The sequence below is a fragment of the Equus asinus genome, chromosome 7 (assembly GCF_041296235.1).
Source record: "Equus asinus isolate D_3611 breed Donkey chromosome 7, EquAss-T2T_v2, whole genome shotgun sequence".
NCBI classification, from domain to species: domain Eukaryota; kingdom Metazoa; phylum Chordata; class Mammalia; order Perissodactyla; family Equidae; genus Equus; species Equus asinus.
In genome coordinates this window covers 100,712,420-100,734,477 of record NC_091796.1, presented here as the reverse complement: position 1 = coordinate 100,734,477, position 22,058 = coordinate 100,712,420, and the positions used below count along the sequence as shown (strand labels likewise).

Here is a 22,058-nt window from a genome sequence, read left to right as displayed (position 1 = left end):
CCCTCCTTCAAAGGCAGATTCTGGGTCTTGTCTCTCGTTAGGTCCTACTGCAGGGCGGGGCCACGGGTAGACATTCAACCCACGTTTGTTAAATGAATATATGAGGCCAGGGGTCTTTACCCTACAGTGCAGTCTTGTGACATCATAATGCAGACCCCCGCCCAGGAGATGTTCTTACTTTATTTGAAGGATAATCCTTGGTTAATCTAGCTAGGACCTACTATAACCTCTTAACTGGACTGAATTGGAAATTCCTAACAGTTTTTGTATGCTGACGAATGCTACGATTTTAAGAGAGCTGAGATTTTATAAACATGGTATAGAAACACGACAGCACATAGGTACATATGACCGGTACCCAATTGCTAAGTGTTAGTCTGGCCCATGGCATAAGTCCAGGTATATTGGGATGGATGTGGGTGGGCAGTCAGGGCTACGGGACAAAGTCTGGTTTGCCTTAATCTGTGACCTTGGGAAGGTCACTAAGCAGCTTTAAGCCCCATCTGAAAATGATCCCTGCCTCGTTGGCCTAACGAGGTCACCGTGAAGACCAGATGAGCACTGGCTGGGGGAGGGGCTATTTAACCCCCTTTAGAGCTGTGACACATAAGAGGTGATGGTGGTGCGCAGAGAAAGCAGCTGCCTGTTGTAGGAAGCCCCCACCACACTCCTCTCCTGGAAGTGGTCGGGAGGGTACTCTGGGGTCATGTTTGCTATTCCTATTCTTTCTCGAAGGGGGTCTGGGATGCGGAGATGCAAACCTTCTGTCCAGATTCTCTGCCTGAAGTCATCGGTCCCCATGAGTGGCGGCAGGAAGATCACTGGGCCAGATGTGTTAGAAGTCCTTACAGGGGAGGAATGTTAGAGTCCACGATCTCTGAGGTTCAGACCAGGGATTCTCTGAGATTCTCTTCCTTTCCCTTGGCAGAAGTCAGTTTTAAACAATGACAAGGATTCTAGCAGAATTGGGCAACTTCTAGAAAATCAGTTTCTGGAAACTCCCGGGAAGCCAAGCCTTCAGGCAAAGTACTTTTCCTTCCCAAAAATAAAAGTGTGAAAGAAAACTAGTACTGTGAATTCATGCAAGAGGGCAATAACCCAATTCCCCTTGGAAGTCGCACGCCCCCTCTCCCAGCCGGAACTCCAGACCCGGGAGGCTGCACACGCCCCAGAGAGGGACATCTCACAGCGTGGCCCTTGCGTAGCACCTAGCGTGTACCTGGCAGCACGTCCTTGCCCACTGCCAACACGCGAACACTTTTTGATCACCTCCCCAGAAGTTTACTCGGGCCCAGGACACGGGGGTCAACTGTCATTTAGTCCCTGTTTTCTGAGTTCAGACCTATAATGAGTCATTCATTCATCCATTCACTCAACATTGGGAGATTTCCCCGAGCCAGGCTCTGTGCTAAGTGCTCAGATAGAGAAATTAATGAGACACAGCCCTCATTCTCAAGTAGTTCACAGTTTATGGGGGGAAATCATCAAGTAAACATAATGATAATGCAACGTGGAAACAAGATACCGGGTTCATGGGACATTATGAGATTGTACTGAATATTATGGGAATTGTATGAGACAGGCTCTCAGCTGGGCCTACAGCTCTCAGAGAAGGCTCTCTTATGATGGACATGATTGGGCAGGTGTAAGCTGGGTTAAGGTGAAGGGCAGGGAGCAGGGGAGGGAAGGGCATTTCAAAGGGAACAGAATGAGCAGAGGCCTGGAGGTGACGGGGTGAAGCCAGGACCTGTAGCAGTACAGCATCACTGGATCAAAAAGTGTAAAACCAGGATTGATGGGCAAGGAGGTGGCACAGGGACCAGTCAGGAAGGGCCAGAGCCAAGAGAAGTGAAGGGAAGAGGCATGATGTTGACACATTAATTTAATGAATGTTCAAGTACCTTTTGGAGGCCAGCCTCATGCTCACAGCTGACTCAGGCTCCTATTCCATTTGAAAAACCACCTAAAATTATCTTTCTGCTTTGATGCAAAGAAAAAAAGTTCTTTAGGCTGGGGATCCAACATCTGGTATACAGTTGGTGCTCAATCAATGGTGATCATGGTCTCTCCCTGCCAGGGAGTTGTTACTTCCTGTGCAATGTTCCCCAAAGATGCAACATTCCACCCACAGGACCAATCATTGTGTATGACTGTTGTCATACGAACAGTTGTTTCACAAACAGTTGTATTGTGAGAAATGGCCCATCCCTGCAGCTACTCTCACATGGCATTGCTTAGAGCCCTCTGTCCTCTGAGGCCCTCCTCCTGAGGAAGAGGAAGTCTGATTCTCTTGGCTCTTTGTTTTGGAAAGAAAATGATTTTCAGCCCAACGTCGCCCCACAGCAATTACGGAAAATAAATTGAAGTGTGAAAACAGGAGATGGCTAGCAGATGGGGCAAAATTAGGTGACGCTTGGCTCCTAAGCACTGTGCCCTGCAGGAGACAGAAGCAGACCCTGCTCCCTGGAGTGTGAAATGACCACCTGCCTTCAGATCAAATCAGACAGAAGGCAGCTCCCGCCTCAAGCACCAGGGCACACGCCCAGGCACCCACGCGCCCCATCGGTACCCTGGGGCCTCCATCGGGCTTCCAGCCTGGCAGATGAGGAGAGCTGGGGCAGGCTGGGGACTCCAGGAAAGGATCTCAAGAGGTTAAGAAAGAACTTATTGGCTTTCTGCCTGATTGGAAAACTGTGCTTATGGTGGGAAACTTGGCAAATGGAGAACAAGGAGGAAGAAAAAGCAATTTAGAGCTGCCCACCTTGACATTCTAGTCCTGTTCATCCTTGGGATAAACTTCCCCACTGGAGTGTCAGCTCCCTTGGGCTGTGATGTCCTGTCCCTGGCTGTGCCCCTGGTACCTAGAAGAGGGCAGCTCACAGGAAGCCACCCAGCTCCTGTCTCCACTGACCCCCTACCCAGGCTGCCGTCCCAGCGCTGGCTTCCTTCATCCTTCAGGCTCAGCGCCATGGTCCATCTTCAGAGACCTCACCAGTTACTTACCTAGAGTTGATTTTCTCCTTTCTGGAACTCACTTCCATCTATAATTATCTTGTTTCCTTGTTTGTTGACCCCCCACCCCCACCCCCAATCTACCTGAAGGTAGACTCATTCACCTCAGGGCCCTGCCTCAAGGGCACAGGTCTGCTCAGGGCTCATAGCTACCTGTCAATTAGGGAGGAGCCCATCCAGCTTCTAGTATTTCAGTAGTTGAACATGGCAGTGATGAACACAGCCCACGTTTCAGTGCTCAGCAAGCCCTGCCCATTTTCTTCTCCTGGAATATCCCATTTATGTGTGTGTGTGTGTGTGTGTGTGTGTGTGTGTGTGCGCGCGCGCGCGCGCACGAGCGCGTGCGCACGAGCTATGGAAAAGGATAGAGTACCGAGCTGGGGGCTGGGACCTCTAGTCCCTAACTGATTCCTCAGGTACGGGCAAATTCCAGGACTCCAGAGCCTCTCTTTTTCCGTGTTTGTAAAACCAATAAAGTCTCTGCCTGAGGTACAAATTGTGAGCCCCAAACAAGATAAGATCCTGGAACTCCCAAGAGTTTAAACAAACAGTGAAGAAACACACACAGACACACCGTCCCGGAAAGGCCTACACTCATTTTCTGTAAAGCCCCAGAGAGGTACACTTGGAGATTCAGCGGCCCGGGACCCGAGGGGGTACCCCAGCTCTCGGGGAGTCGGCTGGTTCTCCCTCCTCCCCAGAACCTGAGGTCATCTCATCTCTGGACTTCATCTCCGAGGAGAAGGTTCCCAATATTCAAACCCAGGAAAGAGGTCCTTCTCACCACGGCCCCCCAATTTGGAGACGCACGAGCGGGTAGCTCCCCCTAACTCTATCTCCACACTCATTGGCCCCATTCCCAGGCCCTTGGAGCTCCCCGAGGCGTCCTCAGGGGCGGATGGCATGGTTTGGGGCCCTCCTCTCCGCGGGGGGCTGCCTCTCCGAACTGCGAATTGCGCGGGGGCAGGGGACCCGCAGTAGAAGGGTGTGTGTGGGGGAGTTCATACCCGGGACAGGGGGTGGGGGGAGGACGCTGGGCGTAGGGGTGGGAGGGGGCGGGCCCTGCTGGACCAGGTACTGGGACCCGCGGGCTCACCCCTCGCTTGCGTCACCTGGCCCACCGCCCCCGGAGACATCACAATCTGGGGGCCGGGACCCCGCGCCGCATCACCGCGCGTTTGCAACCAAACAATCCAACCAACAACACCCTGGTAAAAAAAAAGCAAGCGGCCTGAGCCCAGCCTCCCGCCCCCGTCCCGCCCCGCCCCGCCCCTCGCCCCCGGGGCCCCCGCCCCCGGATGGGGGAGTGAGCTCGAGCCGGGCGCCCCGCACCCCCCGCCCCGCGCCCGCCCGCTGCCCGCCCGCGGCGGGGGCTGCCCTCCCGCGCGCCCGCCCCGCCCGCGCCCCGCCCGCCGCCGCTCCTCCGGCTCCGCGGCGCCCTCGCCGGGTGCGTGCCGCTCGCCCGCCCGCCCGCCGCTCTCCTCGCCCGGCCCCGGCGCACCGGGCCTCCCGCCCGCTTCATGGCTGCGCACGAATGGGACTGGTTCCAGCGCGAGGAGCTCATCGGACAGATCAGCGACATCCGAGTCCAGAACCTGCAAGGTAACGTGCCTCAGCCTCCCCGGGAGGCGCGCCGGCTCGATCGGGGTCGCCCCGGGAGCCCGGGAGCCGCTCCCACGCCGGGCGACTCCGACTCGCACCGCCCTGGCCCGTCCTGCCCCCGCTCTTGTCACTTATGCTGGGGGTAGAGGGGGAGACACCCGCCCCCAAACCCCAGCATTGCCGCCCGGGCCAGATTGCCCAGGGGGTGGGGCGGCACACATGTGTGTGTGTGTTTGGGGCGGGGGGGGGGGTCCTATGTTCCTTGTGGGGACGTCACGACTCCCCCTCCAGCCACAGCTGCGAGTTTGGAGAAGTTTGTACGTGGGCTCTTGGGGGCGGTGGCCCAGGTCGGGGAGGGGAGGAGAAAGTGCGACTCTGTGTGTGTGTGTGTGTGTGTGTGAGTTCGCACACTTCCTAAGTACCTCTGAGGGTAGGGGAATTGAATGGGGGGGCACTGCCTCAGAGGCTGGGCTGGGGAGAAGGGGGCTGGGGGCGCAGATCTGTGGGGTGAGGCGGGCACCCAGCCCAGGCGACCCCTTTCCTCGGGGGGCTGCCCTCCCCTGGCCGGAGGCTCGACTGGGGAGTGGGCGAGAGGCCCGCCCGCTGGGGCGCAGGACCCGGCGGGAGACGAGGTGAGAGAAACGGGTGGGCGGTGCGTCTGACAAGGGCTGGGGTGACTCCCGCCACAGATGAAGCGTATTCGTCTTTCCAAAGAGTTTATTCATCGTGGAAACTTAGAAAGCGCAAGAATATTGAGAGAGAAAAAGTCACGCACAGTCGCCCCCAACGCTCCCACCCACCCAAAGCTGGTGTTCCTGGAGCTGTGTTTCCAGCCTCTCTGTTTGCATTCGTGGGCTTTGCAGGGCTGGACGGAGTTCCACTTCCGGCCCCCCTCCTGCAGGGACCCGGGCAGGGCAAGTTTCTTGAGTAGCTTCCCCTGCAGCCTGGTGTTTCTGGAGATTCCAGGATTGGGGGTGGCCCCGAGAGAGCTGGGACGCCTGGACGGAGGGTGGCGGGGCTGTGGGTGTCCCCTCAGCAGGAGTGGTGCCTTTACTGCTGGAGGGCAGGGAGCCCCAGCCAGCAGGGGGCAGTCTTGGGGGGTGGGGTGGCCGAGGAATCGAGTTTAAACATTACACCCGATAGAATGTTTCCTGGGAGCCCACGTGGGTCTGCTCCACCCCCAGGCTGGGCAGGGACAGCGTAGGTGGAGGTGACCTGAAATGGGGGGAGGGGTAGCTGAGTGCAGTGGACACTGGAAACTGAGTTTGCTCGGGCCTCCCTCATCTCTTCTGGCTGTAATTTGTGTAAAAGAGAAGAGGATTGAGCTGGATATGTTGAAAATGATCCCTTTTGTTAATAAGCCTCGCGCCTGGATCCTGTTGCGGGAGAACTGACATCCTATTTGGGAGTGGGGGTCTCTTTTGCTGAGATGGCGTCTGGTTTGGGCTGTCACAGTGTGTGTGTGTGCATGTCTTAGACAACCAGTGGGTGTTTAATAAACACATGGTAACCGATGCTTGGTGCACCAATTTTCTACATTCCTCTAGGATGAGCTCCCAAGGGGGACTGACTTTGGTGAAGGAGGGCTCAGCAATGTGGGCAGTTAGTTACACCCAGAAGTGTGAGAGAAGGCCTCACCAAAGGGGGACAGTTGGAGATGGGTTCTGAAGGTTGGGTAGGAATTCATTGAGTGGATTCCTCTCTCTCTCAGCTCCCAGTGAACTGTCCTTACTTTTAGGCAATGCCAGTTACAATTTGACCATCAGTGGGCTTTGCTGTTTAAAAAAATAAACTTTTAAATTTATATATGACTTTATATTTATATTTATATATATAAATTTATGTTTATAAATATTAAAAAGTTTATGTATTTATAAACATTATATTTATATATATGATTGTATATATGTGTATAAAATGTGCGTAATTTTAAGTGCAAGCCTAACAAGTTTTTACGTTGAAACTTGAACGTAAACCCCCATAGAACCCCACCGAGATCAAGGTGAGAAGGTTTCTAGTACCCTGGATGGGTGCCTTGTCTCCCTTCCCAGTCAGTCACAGCCCCCTGAGATAACTACTATTCTGATCCTTATTACTATAGTTTTGCCTCTAAAATTTCATATAACATTGAATTGTACGGTATGTATTCTTTCTAACTGGCGTTTTTTCCTCTGTATTATGTTGGGGCGATTCATCCATGTTCTTACCTGTATCAGTAGTTCCTGTTTTTTTAGTCTTCATTAAAATGACTTTATTGAGGTATAATTTACATATCATAAAATCCACCTGTTATAAGTTTACAATTCAATAATTTTTAGTAAATCTACAGAGCTGTGCACACATCGCAACAATCCAGTTTGGGGAGCATCGTCATTGCCTGGAAGAGATCCCTAGGGCCCAGCGTGTGCATCCGTGTCAGCTCTCAGCCCTGGACCCAGGCACCGCATCATTCCTTGTGATGGCTGAGGACTGTTCCATCGTGTGGACGTACCGCAGTTTGTTGGTCTGACCATCGGTGAGGGACATTTGGGTTGTTTGCAGTTTGGGGCTATTGTGAACAAATGGAGCTCTTAGTCTGGGGGGACACCAGCCCTGTGGGGTTGCTGCTCTGCCCCGCGTCGCTGAGAAGAGGCTGCGGAAATCTGTCTTGTTTCTTCATTTTTCCCGGGCATCCCTGTATCTTGACTGGATGCTTAACAGACGTTTTCTCTTCTTGTCTCTGTGGTACTCAGGAAGTCCCAACCAAGGGGCCAAGTCCAGAGGGCACCCCTTGCTGTGCTTAGAGCATCTGCCCAAACCAGCTGGTGGGTGCCCAGCCCTGGATGTGTCTGGATGACCAGATAGTGGGCTGCCGGCGGGGCCCCCGTTCTTCTGAACACCGTGTGGATGGCACTCAGGGGGCAGGAGGAGTCCAGGCAGAAGGGCTGTGTTTTAGGCCGTGTGTTTCTGTAGAGCACAGGCAGTCACACTTGTTGTGGTGATAGGTGCAGTGGGATTTCAGGAATCTGTAATCATCGTAGGGACTGAGGAGGGTTCCCGGCTTCCAGCTGTGGGCGGCAGCTGCGTCTTGGTCAGCCATCCTGGTTCTTTTCAGAAAGCTTTGACTCTCGTGGTCCTGGGACCTGGGGCTTCCAGGGTCGGTCCCGAGGACGCTGCATGTCAGGGAAGGATGGTCCAGTAATACATTTCTATCTTTACTTCTTTCTGTATATCTCTCTGTTTAAATTAACTTGGAGAAATGTTGGCCTCCGCTCACTTGCTCATCTGAAGCCTTTGTCTACGGCCCCGACTGTGGAATTCTGGAATCCTTGCAGCTATGACTGTGGTGTCACCAGGCCATCCCCCACGGAACGTTGGAATGAAGACTTCCTGGCCTGTCTGGGCAGAAAGTGTGACCCCTCCCAGGAGGCCTGTCACACACCTTGCTGTACCTGACCTGTGGGCAGGTGAGGTCCTCGTTGATATGTGCGCTTCGATGGCTCAAGATGTTTGTAAATGCAGGACTCTCCGGCAGAGCGTGGATGTCCCTCTGGTCAGAGACTGACTGTGCCCCTTCACAGTGTCCCTTGCGCGGAAATGGGGGTGGCCCAAGCTGTTGACCTTTTCAGAGAGGAGAAACGGAATTGCAGGATGTTGGCAGCCTTCGCCTGGTGGCCCCCACTTCCTCGGAGACGCGTTTGGTAGAAGTGAGGTTAGAGGCAGTTGGGTAACAGGTCTGTACCTTCGTTCTCTGCCAGGCCGTGGGCAGCAACGCTCTGGCTCCTGTCTGATGACAAGGCCACTTTGGCTGCCGCCTCTTTCTCCTTGACTTGGCCTCGGAGTCCAGCTGAGTGCCCTGTGTTCTGGGGCCAGTTGACTATGGGTCAAAGGGGACTGTTGGGCCAGGATTTTGAAGACAGTCCCATTCTTGTAGGAAGCCTCCATCAACCCCAAAATTCACAGCCCCTCTCTGTCAGTTGTAGCAAACATGTGCCAGGCCCATAGCATCGTGCAGACACCAGGGACTGCAAAGCTGGTTCTCGTCCCTGCCTCTAAGGAGTGTGAAGCCATCGTGGGCACCCAGCCAGACTGGGCTCGAATTTTCTGCTTCTAGCAGCGCAGACCTCAGTTCGGTTCGGGGCTGTCTCCTGTTGCTCTGGTGCCCGGCGGGTCTGGTGCTGGGATCCCTGACCTCATTGTTCTGGAGCGGCTTGGCTAGGGCGCAGCACTCAGAGTTGGAGGTGGACGGCGTGGGGGGGGGCTGGGCAGACGTAAGACTGTTCCCACTGCTGCTCTGGGGGAGCCGGGTGGGGTGTCCACCGCTGCCAGCTGGGCTCTGCTCCCTGAGCCTCATCCCCATCCCCTCTTCAGTGCCTCCCTCGGTGCGAATTTGTTGGGAAGAGTACTGCCCAGGGCTAGCAACAGGAGCTGCGATCTGGGGCAATTGGATTGAATGCCAAACAGAGGTGGTGACAGTTAACCTGACTGAGAGTAGCCTGCATGCAAGGCATGGCACCAACTGCTCCCATTAGTGTTTTCACAAGCCTTTGAGGTAGGGGCTCCTTTCAGAAGTGACGGTGAAATGACTCCTCAAGGTCACTCGAGGACTTGATACTTGCAGGTGGAGCTGAGATTTGAACCCAGGTCAGACTAAGCCCACGTATCCTCTTGCACTCGCTCTATGAGTCAGGTGTGATGGTCACACATCAAGGAGCTGGTGGCTTCATGGCTGGGAGCTGGGAAGGCCTGTCAGGGGAGGGGCTGGTGGATTAGGACCTTGTGTGCTGAGCAGAAGCTTGACCATGCACTCTACATTGCATACAGCTTGGGGTAACCTGAAGGCAAGCTCAGGGGCAGGTAGTTCCCGTGAGGTTAGGAAGATCGGCCCTTGTCGTGTTGTCCGTGTCCTCCTTTCATTCCACTGGCTCAGGCCCAGGCCAGGCTCTCCTCATGCTTGCCCGAAGTGACCTCTTTATGGCTCTGGGCCTTGTGTCACCTCCTCCCATCTACCCGCCACCCAGCCACCCAAAGCACGTCCCTGCTAATCCCTTCATTGCATCTCTGTGGCCAGCCTGTGGGCTTAGGGCAGCTCCTTGGTCCACCCCAGGGTGAACAGCATCATTGTCCAGGGATGCTGTGATGTGAACAAGGTGGGGCTGCACCGCTTAGAAGATCAAGTCCAAGCCCCTTAGCCTGGCGTACGAGGCCCCCTGTGCTCTGGTTTGGGATGCCACACCCGCCTCTTCTGCAGCAACTCCCCACCCTCCCTGCCCCCGGTTCTCATCCCCATCCCGCTGGACCCCCTGTGGGTACAGCAGTGGGACCAGGGACATTGCTGTGGTCAAAGTTAATCACCGCCCAGAGAAGAGAAGGAGCCGAGGAGGAATCTTTCCTGCTTCCGCCTCCCCCGGCTCTTGGAGGGCATGGCAACTGCACAGGAGGTTTCTCTATAAAAAACAAAAAAGCCGAATGCAGAGGTTTCACGTCCTCCAGGAACTTTCTGCCTGTTAGTGCCCTGGCCTGGGGCTGTGTGCTTGGTTCTAAAGTGTGAATCAGCATGGAGAACATTCCTACGGGCCCCCAGCTGGAGTCAAGCCACAGGCTGTGCGTTAATTCTAGATTTTGCCCTCAAAAGGCTATGTTCCAGCCCGAGCTCCGTTCCTAACTCGGGGTGTGGGTTCTTCTTGAGGGGCCCCTCCAGGTGGAGCATACTGTGCAGCTGGGGAAGCCACAGCCAGGACTGGGCAGCTGAAGGCCTGCGTCTGGGACCTGGCTTTGTTGCTGACTCGCTGTGGCATCCTGGGAAATCTCTTCCCCTGGCTGTGCCTCAGTTTCCTCATCTGCAAAACGAGAGGGTTGGATTGTCAGGGGCTCAAATGGAGCAGCGCTGGCTGCCTTCCTGGATCCTTTTCACTGTCAGGGCCTGGAGGCTCACTCCCGCTGAAGGTCCCCCTAGGAAAGGTTTCAGCTCCTAAGCTTTGTTATAGACGTGCGTGTCTGCAAATGGTGTGCAGTCGTGGTTTGTTCTTGGCTGATCGGTTGTCGTTTCTATGAAAAGCCCAGTGAAGGTCTGGAACACCTGCTCTGAACGAGCTGGGCAGAGCTGGAGGTGCCCAGGGAGGTGCCACGGTCACGGCAAACTAGGGCTTCCTGCCTTCAACCATGCACATTTGTACCAAGGAACGAGAGTGTTCCAGGCCAGGCACCATCGCCTAAACGGTTTGTCAGGAGCGGGAGGGAGGCCCTCGGTCCAGTTGGCAGCAGACCCAGAAGAGGTTTCGCCACAGAATCCTTTGTGAGCGGCCGTGGCTGGCGGTTGGCCTTGCCTCCATTGGAGCAGCCCTCCACCGTGTAGTCGGGCGGGCAGGCGAAACTTCTGACCAGGTCCAGGGCTCTTGGGAGGCAGCCCTTTGCCGAAGAGGCCCAGATTACATTAACTGCCCCCCTGACCTGTGGAACACTCTGGCATTGAATTTCGGACTGGAACAGCTGAGGCCCTGGGCAGAGTTCTCCTGCCCGACCAGCTGTGGGTCTCGCCTGCCCTGCTTCAGAGGGGCAGAGAGAAAAATAAAGTAATTGTCTCTCTGGTGGTTGAACCATTAAAAGTGAACTCCCTGTTCCCATAGAAACCTTTCCTTATTCCCGGCCCCCTTCCCCGCACCTCTTTTTTTTTTTTTTAACAGCGGTAGATTGTGTCAGTCTCAGAGGGAATTAGAGGCAGCTTCAGAATCATAAGTGTGGCTTTAAAGACTCTTTGGGGGCTTATTTTCCTCACTGGTCTGTCTCCTTTTCTCTTGTTAATTTTTTTTTTTTTATCAGAGTAGGGATGGCAGACTACAGGCCACATCCGGCCCCCTGCCTGTTCTTGTGAATAAAGTTTTATTGGAACGCAGCCGTGGCCATTCGTTTGCACATGCCCATGGCTGCTTTTGCAATTTAATGGTAATCGAGTTGTAGTGACAGAGGAGTACCCACAGAACCAAAAATAGTTACTGCCTGGCCCGTTCGGAATGTGGGAATCCAGGGAGCCTCCTGTAAGGGTGGCAGGGACCTCATTTTCTAAACCCAGACTCAGGGCACATGACAAGTAGGAGATGCTTACGGTGACAACAGCAGGGAAAGCTTGTTGTATGGACGTGTCACGGCCCAGCCTTGTTTTCAGAGGGCTGACGCATGCCTGGGTGGGCTCTGGGCCTGCTTTAGAAATGGATGTACCCACTTGAAGCCTGGTTGGTGCAGTCAAGGAGCTGTTACTGTGTCCTCCCGAAAGGCTGGGAGCTGGGATGGAGGGATGAATGGGTCACTCCAGGAGACCGCAGCACACAGAGGTCACCCGCATTGTGAGGCTGAGAGAAGCGTGTTAGGACTGAGGGTGCTCAAGGGGGGTGCTGCAGGAGCATGGGGGCAGGGGAGGCCCAGTCCAGCCTCAAGGGTGGGAGGATGGCGGGGGGAGTGGGGAAAAATCTGTGATGTGACCGCAGAGGCAGGCGGTGTGCAACCAGGGAGTAGGGGAGTGCGCGGTGGTGGGTGAGGTGTGGGCCCCTCGGTAGGAGTAGGGGGCAGTGCAGGGGGGTGGGCCAGAGGGCCCGTGCCATTGACATTCACCTTTTATTCTTGCCCTTCTTGAGCCCTGTGATCCACTGCTTCTTGGAGATTTTAGACCAAAGCCCCTGAGGACGAAGAAAAGCCAGGGCCATTTGGGGAATTTGCAGAAGCCCCAGCGTCATTTTGGTGTCAACCAGCAGGACCTTCAGCTCCGGCAGACCTGGGGCTCTGATTGGAGGGACCTATAGGACTCTGGTGACATCACACCCCACTCCTGCCTCCCTCTCCTGGGGGGCTCTCCATGCAGCCAGGAGCCTTTGCGATATTTATATTCCTCTCCTCTTTCAAACTATTTTTAATCCTCTATGGTATGACATACTTAAAAAGTAGCGTTCTGAGGCCTTCTCATCGGGAACTGGGGCGGGGGGTGGCGAGGGCACGAGATGACCTGCCAATTTGGTGGTGCACTTACTTACCCCTCTTGCGGTATCCTCCACCCACCCCTCCCTCACCTCCCGCCTCCCGAGTCCTTGCCTGCTTTTGGGAACATCCTGCTCTCAGTTGCCAGGACCACTGTTTTTGTGCCTCTCAGTGCCTCCAATCCTGCTTCAGCCCTGCAACCCCGAGATCTTTCTCTTGCCACGTCCACCATCTGCCAAGACACCTCTTTGCCCTCAGGAAGAAGCCCCACTGTGTGCTCTGGCCCCCTCACTCCTCCTGTCCTTCCTGGAATGGACCAGACCCAGCTGCACCCAGATGCCTTCCTATTTCCCCAGAGGCCACGCCCTTTCTTGTCCCTGCACCTGTCTGCACGGCACCTCCTGCAGAGAGTGACGGTGACTGCGCCCACAGCAGCCTCCCTGAACCTCGCCCACCTGGGTGGAATTCACGGCCACCGCCTCGTGACTCCCTGCGGCTCACCCTGAATAGGTCCACGAGAGGAGAGTGTTTCTCTTTGGCCCACCAGCCTCTAACACGGAGTAGGTCTTCAGAACGGCCCCCCAAAGATGCCCACATCCTATCCCTAGAACCTGGGAATATGTTACCTTACTTGGTAAAAAGGAATTTGCAGATGCGGTTAAGAGAAGGATCTTGAGATGGGGAGAGGATCCTGGATTATCCAGGTGGGTCCCGTTCATCACAAGCATCCTGTAAGAACAAGGCAGGGAGGCCCGAGAGAGAGGAGAGATGTGATGATGGAAGCAGAGGTCGCTGATGCCGTTGCGGGAAGGGGCCGTGAGCTGAGGACTGCAGGCAGCCATTAAAACCTGGGAAAGAGAAGGAAATGGATGTTCCCTTGGAATCTCCAGAAGGAGCACAGTTCTGCTGACTTTGATTTTTAACCTGTCAGACTCCTTTTGGACTTCTGACCTCCAGAAATGTGAGATAAATTTGTGTCGTTTTAAACCACTAAGAACGTGGTGATTTGTCACAGCGGCAACAAGAAACTGTTAGAGGAATGGAGAAGTGGCTTTCGAGCCTGCTCCTCTTCCCTGGGAGAGACACAGCGGGGAGACAGTTGCATGCTGGGAGTACCCTTTACGTTTCCATGGTAGTTTGACGGACAGCTAGGATGGTGGCATCGAGGCTGAGTTGGGAGTGCAGAGGCCTGGGCTCTGGTCACAGGGCTGCCGTCACTAGGCTATGGAACCCGAGGGAGCTGCCTGACAAAGGACAGGAGAGCATGATCTGAGGGCACTGGGATACTACCCAGGAGTCCAGATGCAGTGATGGGTGATCTGAGATACGTGCAGGGCTGTGAATAACCAGGGAGTGAGGTCGCAGGGCCCAGTCTGTGCTCCGTGGCTCTGCACAAGGAGGGTGATGTCATAGTGGCCTCTAGGTGCATACACTGTTGTGTGGATCCGGAGATTCAGCGTGCTCTGGCAGCAGTAACATCTCCGTTCTCATCCTTGTGTTCTTTGAGAGTTGAGATACATGAACTCCGGAAATGTTTTCACCCGGAGCAGTCAAATCCTGGGTGTTTTGGATAAACGGTCTTCTACTTGATGCGAAATGTCAAAGTCTGTTTAGAAAACAAGAGAACATCATTAGGGTACTGACTTATAGGCAGTTCCCGACTTTTGTTTACGTTACATCAAAAGTTAAAAGTCCGAGGCTAGGCCTTTAAGTTGTGAGGAATCTAAATTCCCAGAGAATGAAAGCAAAGTCCTAATCATGCCTCACTGTTTAAGCATGGTCGGATAACACCGTTCTGTACTTCTGTCATTTCATCCATTGTTATAAACTTCCCCTCTCTTGCTAGTTGAAGGTCAACCTGTAACTTTCATTGCTCTGGTTCCAGCATCTCCATGGTATTCAGTTTATGAGACCAATAGTGATCACTGATAATGATACTTTCACTTTTTTTCTGTTTTAACTTATTTTTATAAAGCAAGGATGAAATGCAATCAAGTGTTCTAGTAATTTCCCGAACATGCGGTCAGTGAAGATGGCAGTGTGGCTGAAAAGGCTCCCTCTGCTGCAGCTCGTCGTCTTCATTGTCAGGCTGACTTAGCAGGGACCTGACTTGAGTGACAGAAGATCACTTGGGGTATTGTTGTTGTTAAATGTATAATACAGAGTACAGATTGTGTAAAAATCTTCTTAATTGTTTATAGGGCATTGATATCATGAATATGAGGAGGGTGGGGGGTGGGGAGATGACCACCATGCTGGGCACTGTGACACGTCTTCCAGATAACCCCTGTGATGGGCGTTATTATCTATCCCCCCAAAACCAAGGCTCGGCACAGGTGTTATCAGTGCCAAGCTACTGAGCTGATAAGTGGTAGAATCAGGAATCAGAACTAAGTCTGAGGGGCTGGCCCGGTGGCGCATCGGTTAAGTTTGCGTGTTCTGCTTCTCTGCGGCCCGGGGTTTGCTGGTTTGGATCCCGGGTGTGGACATGGCACGGCTTGGCAAAAGCCATGCTGTGGTAGGCGTCCCACATATAAAGTAGAGGAAGATGGGCACGGATGTTAGCTCAGGGCCAATCTTCCTCAGCAAAAAGAGGAGGATTGGCAGTAGTTAGCTCAGGGCTAATCTTCCTCAAAAAAAAAGAACTAAGTCTGAGAAGGTGGAGTAAGTTGCGGGAGGAGGTGGTAGGCGGGGGGGCCGAGGCGACTTGGACTTGGGGGAGGGCGAGAGAGCACTAGATGGAGGCCCAGCTGCTGTGGAGAGGGAAGCTGCCTTGGAACCCAGCAGGAAAGCTGGAGCAGGCCAAGGGGTGTGGGCCAGAAGTCAGCCAGCCGTGGGTACTGAGCCTTATCAGCGTGAAGTCAGTAACTCGGCTGATTCTGTTTGTAGTCATGTCCACACCGGGTTCCTCACACCGTCACTAAATAAAGGCTGAATTCCTAACCGATGATTCCTGACCCGTCATTCCCAGGGGTAGATCTGAGAAGAGTGGGGATAAGGGTGCCATTCTAAGAGGCTGACAAGATGAAAGCCCTGTACCTTGGAATTATGGCAGAAGTGACTGGAGGCAGCCATGGGAAACCGTCCTGTCCTCTTCATCCCTGGTTCTGTCTTAGTGATGGCAGGTTACGAAACACGGTCATCCCCATGAGGTCATTTAATTCTCCTGTAGCCCTCTGAGGCTGACATTGTATCCCCACTCTACAGATGCAGGCACTGAGGCCGGGGGGAGTTCAGCCACTTCCCCCGTCCTCCAGCCAGTGGGCAGCACAGCTGAGGTTGCATTCTGCACCCTGGTATCCGAGACTTGCCCTGGCCCCCCGGACCCGCCAGCACTTACTGGAGGCCATTCTGTGCAAGGTGCTCACTGTCCCTTCATGCACACAGGGGATTGTGTGCCGCTCTCCCCCACAGAGCCGGTCTGGCCTTTGAGCTTGACTGATGGAAAACAAAACAAAATGTGATACCTTCCAAATCAAAGCCTCGGAGGCGGGGTGTTGACAGGCCTGGGTGATGGCATGTTGAGTTCCCAGAAGTGCTGTGGGCAAGTGCTGAGCAGTGATCTGATGGCTTACCTGTTGGGGATGAGCGGGACGGGGTGCCCTGATGCCGTGGGACCTGTGATGGGCTAGCAGGGCAGGAGGCCAGGAGTCAGACCGGTGTTACCCTTGATAGATTGCCCCTGCCCGGGGTGGGCCCTGCTGCACTTGGATTTGTTATTAGTGATGGTTTGTTTCCTGTCGGTAGACCACAGGCCACATCGGGTGGGGCACTCCGGCTGTCCCATCCACCACTGTGTCCCCCCAGCGCCTAGCCTCCTGTCGCAGGCTCAGTGTGTGCCCAGTTCATGTTTGCTGAACATTTGAATGTGGACTCAAAGGGAAAGCATAGGTGCTGGGATCTGGCAGAAGTGAGCTTTTAGTTTTAGCATCTCTTTAGGGTTAACTAATGTCTCCGAGCCTGACAGTGTCTTTTTGGTAAAAGGAGGGACAATCCCGCCTTCTCTCGGTTGTTAGAACCTTCGGTGAGGTCACCTGTCTCATCAACGTCTGACTCCCCTTCCATTGCCTTTTCTTTTTTTTTTTTGTAAAGATTTTATTTTTTCCTTTTTCTCCCCAAAGCCCCCCAGTACATAGTTGTATATTCTTCGTTGTGGGTCCTTCTAGTTGTGGCATGCGGGACGCTGCCTCAGCGTGGTCTGACGAGCAGTGCCATGTCCACGCCCAGGATTCGAACCAACGAAACACTGGGCCGCCTACAGCGGAGCGCGCGAACTTAACCACTCGGCCACGGGGCCAGCCCCCTTCCATTGCCTTTTCTAAGTCACACATAGTTACAGTTCCCCAAGGTTTATATGCAAAACAGTGCTTCTCCCTTATTGTCCCTTTTCCCAGAGGCGGTTGCTTGCAGACTTTCTTAGCTGATGATTTTGGTATTTTCCAAAATAATGTATGCATTGCTTCATCTTGATTTTTTGGTCCTAGGCTCCGATTTCTTACTGTGGAAGGTAAGGATGTGGGTCTCCTCTTCCTTTAACCTCAGATCTTTCTTGTCCCCTCAGCTTCCTGATATGTTTTCATCATCATTTTGGTAAGACCAGTAATTGGGGTTTATGCTATTACTATCGGTCAGTGCTGTTCAACTTCGTCATGTCGGAAATTGTGATCACTTTTCCTTTCCTGCTCTGCTTTCTGTTTTCCTTGGAAATAGAAATTGTCTGTTGTTGGCGGGTGTGCTTATTAATTCCTCCCTAACCTCTCTGTAGTGGTCTATGAGCCCCTGAAGTTGTGTGGATGCAGCAGGTATGTGCTCTCGGTTTCCTCCTCTGGAGCACGGTGAGGTCTTCTGACCTGTCCAGTCTGGACTCGTTGCCCTCCGCACTTGGGGCCTGGCTGTCGCCTGGGCCCTCTGTCACCATCGCCTGTGGTCCTCCTTGCCTCTCTCCTGGGCCAGATCTCCCATTTCCTGTCTTCCTCCTTATGGCTGAATCCTTTGAATTTAGGAGCACACCCTTCTTGAGAAAGTGCCTGGGTGGTGAATTTTCTGAGAACTTTCATGGGAAAATGAACTTCGTCTCCTCTAGTGCTTGATCGCTAGACGAGCTAGGGCTCAAAGTCAAAGTTGGAGATCCGTGAGAGTCTTGAAGGCCTTGCTCCATTGTCTTCCAGCTTCCAGGGTTGTGGTTGAGAAGTGGGAGGCCATTCCCGATCCTCTGCGTGGCCTGGTTTGTTGTGTCTGGAAGCTCACAGGATCCTCTCTCTGTCCCCAGTGCCCTGAGACTTCAGGATGACCCGTGCTGGTGCTGGTCTCTTTCATCCATTGTACTGAGCACTGAATGAGACCTTTCCATCTGGAGCTGTGTCCTTTGGTTCTGAGCAGTTTTCTTGGATTATTCCATCATGACTTCTCCTCCTTGGTTTTCTCTGATCTTCTAGAACTCCCTTTGTTTGGATATTGGGCCTCCTGGACTAATCCTCTAATTTCCTTATCTTTCTTCCTTCTATTTTCCATCCCTTTGGCTTTTTGCTCAACTTCCTGGAAGATTTCATCAATTTTATATTCTGTATTTTAATCTGCCACATTTTTAATTTGCAAGAGCTCTCTCTTGTCCTTTAGAGAAGTCCGGTCTGGTGTCAGGGCTGCAGCATCTTCTCCTACACACCGAGGAGATTCCTGACAGACAGGGCCAGCCGGGCCGTGCTTTGAAAGCCGGTGATGCAGAGCATGGAGCCGGGTGCCTGGTTTAAATCTCAGCTCTGACATTTACTTGCTCTGGGCAAGTCACTTAACCGCACTGTTCCCCAAACACCTTGTCTTTAAAATAAAAATATTACTAATTGAGATCTGCCTTAAGAGTTGTGATGACTACATGAGATACTAGAGGGCAAGGTCTTAGAGCCACGCTGGCGCACGTTGGATGCGCTGTGTGTCTTCCTTCTGCCCCTCTCTCTTTGTTTATGGATGCTTGTTTGGTCTGAATTTTCATGTTAGAGGCTTCTTTCTTTGGCTAGCTCATAGTCCTTGTTGTCTTGTCATATTTAAGAGGTGGAGGCTGAAAACTGTCCTGCAAGCTCTGTGCACAGGGGGCGGGACTTCTTGACCGGCAGCTTCTCTGATGGGGCCCTGCTGGCTTGTGTCCTGGAGAACTCCTATGTCAGTGTCTTTAGCTCTTCCCTCCTGGGCTGGTCCGACTCCCTGGGTAAGAGTCTTCCAGTCTCCATTCTGGGTGGTCGAGGCCAGGCTGCGGGGGTGGGGGTGGGTCTGGGAGGGAAGGGAGAGGGCTTGGAGCAGGAGCATCCTCTGCATCCAGTATGTGTAAATTCGCGGAATCTGCCCATTTTCAGCACAGTTCGCCCTGAGACCTTCCGTTTCCTCCTCCTTAGGGAATAAGCTTCCAGTCTTGTGCTCGATGGAGGAGGGACAGTCCCCCAGCTGGGAGACGTAGCAGAGGGGAGACAGGCACCCAACTCGTTCCTTCATCTGCTCCTCTTATTGCCTCCTCCACCCCAGCCCGTTTCCAGAGATGCCTGCCGCCTCTCATTCCTGAACCCGTTGGGACTTGGGGTTTATAAGTTGGGTCGGGTTTTGTCCTTCTTTGCTGCCACTTAGGATGTAGGTCTCTTGAGTTTGCTAAATCAGCAGGGCGGTCTGTCTTTCCACCCTGCGGAATTTTCTTGCTGTCGTCCCTTCTTCTGTCCTTTCTGTCCTTGAGGGTTTATATTCTAAATGCTCAATACATACAACAAACAAAATCTCTTCACTGTAGGTTTTAGTAGAGTTTGGAGATGGGCTGAGGTTAGAAGCCTGTGTTGAGGCTGCCTCCTTTTCTGAGAAGTCACTTTCCTGCCTTTCCAAGTCCCAGAACAGCTGGGCAGGAAGCTGGCATGCGAGTGCTGTGTTCAGCCTGGGCTTGAAGATTCAAAGTGTGAAGATACTAGATACTTGCTCAGCTAGTTACCAGGAGAAACTGGGGAAATTGCACAGGGGTTTTGATCACACCTAATGGCTGTTTTCCCAGCCGTACATTCTGGTTCCTTGGGGCTGGGGGCCCGAGGTCTGGGGGTCAGGGGTCCAGGTCGGATGCAGCTCTGGGGGTGGAGGGTTCCTCTGCGGGGCTTGCCCCGGGGTCCTGCCAGGCATCCAGCGGCGGGCTGAAAGCTGGTCTCGGCTTGGCAGGTGGGGTTTGATTGGAGCCCGGCACTAACTATAGCACGCTTCTTGTTGCTGCTGTCCCTGTTTGAAAGCTGCAGCCTCTGCTGCCCGCGGGCGCGTTGGCTCCTCGGGAGAGAAAAGCCAAACCACGGACCGAACGGGTTGCTTGCTTTCTCCATTGTTCGATGTTGGAACCCTGCGTGCTTCTATAAAACCGTCCTAAGCCCAAAGCCACAGCTACCTGGGGGAGAATTGGCTGGTGCCAGGCTTTGAAAGTTAAGCTGTTCTTCATGGCGAGATTAAACATTAGCCTGCCTGAGCCTCCATCAGATGCCGCCAGGCTGACTTCACTTGATCTTCTGGATTTTTGAGTGGGTTGGATGACCAGGAGGAGAAGCACCGAGCCCGAATCAGTAGGTGACCCTCCAGGAGCCCTGCAAGGATGCCTCTTCTCCTGCAGCCCTGACCAGGGACACACAGTTGACCGATAAGAACAAAACCAGAGAAAGGAGGGCCTGCCTGGCTGTCGGGGAGAGAGGTGTTGGAAGCCAGGTGTGGACTTGAATTTTAGCTCCTTCGCTTTGTAGCTGTGGAACTTTAGCCAAATTACATGTCCCCTGGAGTTCTGAGCTCTGCTGTCTGTCATGTGACTTTAATAATAGTAATGCCCTCCCAGCATTGTTGGGAAGATTCAGTGAAGTCGTGAATGCTGAGTGCTCAATACTAATCAGGACCTTTGGAATAAATGTTTCTTTATTTAAAGGAGGAATTCTTTTTGGTCTAGTGGACGATATTTTGGTACGGGTTCAACTGGATGACATGAAAGAATCAGTCACTTCGTCAATATTTTGAGGTCAGATTTGGCGTCTACACTTGGGGCTCATGCTGTGGAGACCACAAGGCAGTACTGGACAAGCACTAAGAGAGTTGTGTTGTCGGAGACCTGGAATCCTTTGGAGATGGGAGAGATGGTTACAGGGAGCCATCCAGCAAGTGCCATGTAGCAGGAGCTTGTGTTGGCTGGGATGCGGGGAGGTGGAGACTGGCAGGGTTGCCCTCTAAGTGAGTGAGGAGGTTGGCATGACCCAAGGTGCAGAGGCAGGATGTGCTGGGATGTTCAGAAGGCGACTGGTGCAGCCTGGGTGAGAAAAGGACCTGGTTTCGTGGGTCCTCGTTAATAATGATGTGACCTTTTTGGCTCGTTTTCCCCCTGCCGCCGTTTCCCCCGGGGATGTGGCCTAGGCTAGCTTGTGGCCAACTTCCCCAGTGTATTGGGGGAACACTATTGGCTTTTGGAGCAGGATGGTCTTCCTTGAGTGGGATGTTCCATGTGTTGCAGGAGGTTTAGCATCTTGATTGAGCCCACAAAATGCCAATCATGTCACACTCAAAACCTCACCCACCGTTTCTCCCTGGGAATGGTACCACCCGTTTGAGAACTAGAAGGGTAGCATGTATGCAGAGGAAAGGGAGAAACTGTGCTGCTCCACAGAGCCAGCTCCACTCTCGAACACAGAGGAGTTGTAACTGCGTGCGCCCCTCGCTCAAAAGACTCTTTGATACGAGGCTCCAGCCTTGACGCTCTTGGAAAATCAGTGGTTGATGTAATCGTTGTTCTGTGAATTGTGTCCATTATAACCGAGTGCCCTCCGGTTGTTGGAAGAATCTAGCAACGTGACGCAATAATGCCTGACCCTTTGGAATTGTTCTACGAAAAATTACTTAATGCATCAGGTGCAGATGCTGCAAGTTTTATTTCTGTTTTCCAGAATATTGCCTGCTTTCCCTCCGTGTCCAACCCAGAGCCTCTCTGGTTCTTGAGCTAACTTCATGCAGCAGCGACTTTCGGCAAATATTTATTGAGTGTCTGCTTGGTGCCAGGTGCTCTCCCAGACGCCAGGGAGATACAGACCCATCTCTGCTGCATGATAGGGAGTCAGTCCCCATGGTCCCGTCGGGATATAGTGACGGCTGTGATGGCAGACTATTCTGAGCGTGTAACAAGGAAACCCTGCATCAGGAGCCATAGAAGGCCTTTCAGAGGAGGTGACATTTTAAGTTGAAATGAGCAGAATAAATGGGAGTCAGCCAGAAGGAAGGGAGAGAGGACCAGGCCATGCAGAGGGGACAACTCACCCGGAGGCTGAGGGGGGCGGGAGCCTGGCTCACGGACATGCAGGGCTCCGCCGACTTGAGCTGCCAAGGGCTGCATTAGCGGCTGTGTTAGATCTGGAGCCCGGAGCGCAGGATCCCTTGAGCCCCACTCCAGGTGAAGATGGGCATGTCTTGGAGTTGGAGGTACTGGTTCTGGATTTTTTCCACTCAGCAAAGCAATAGACTGTGGCTCT

The 22,058-nt window shown here is 53.4% G+C and overlaps 1 protein-coding gene across 5 annotated transcripts in view; it reads left to right on the top strand.

The window, feature by feature from the left end:
- The first annotated feature begins 4,400 nt into the window (after positions 1–4,400).
- Positions 4,401–22,058, top strand: part of CLMN (calmin) — a 123,713-nt gene continuing 106,055 nt past the window's right edge. For 3 of the 5 annotated variants that reach the window (XM_044774265.2, XM_044774269.2, XM_070514260.1), the window contains exon 1: positions 4,403–4,614. In XM_044774265.2, coding sequence (XP_044630200.2) covers positions 4,533–4,614 — 82 coding nt within the window. In that variant the 5' untranslated portion in view covers positions 4,403–4,532. Of the gene's footprint in view, positions 4,615–22,058 lie in introns of all 5 variants that reach the window. The other 2 variants (XM_044774263.2, XM_070514257.1) reach the window with 1 other exon arrangement.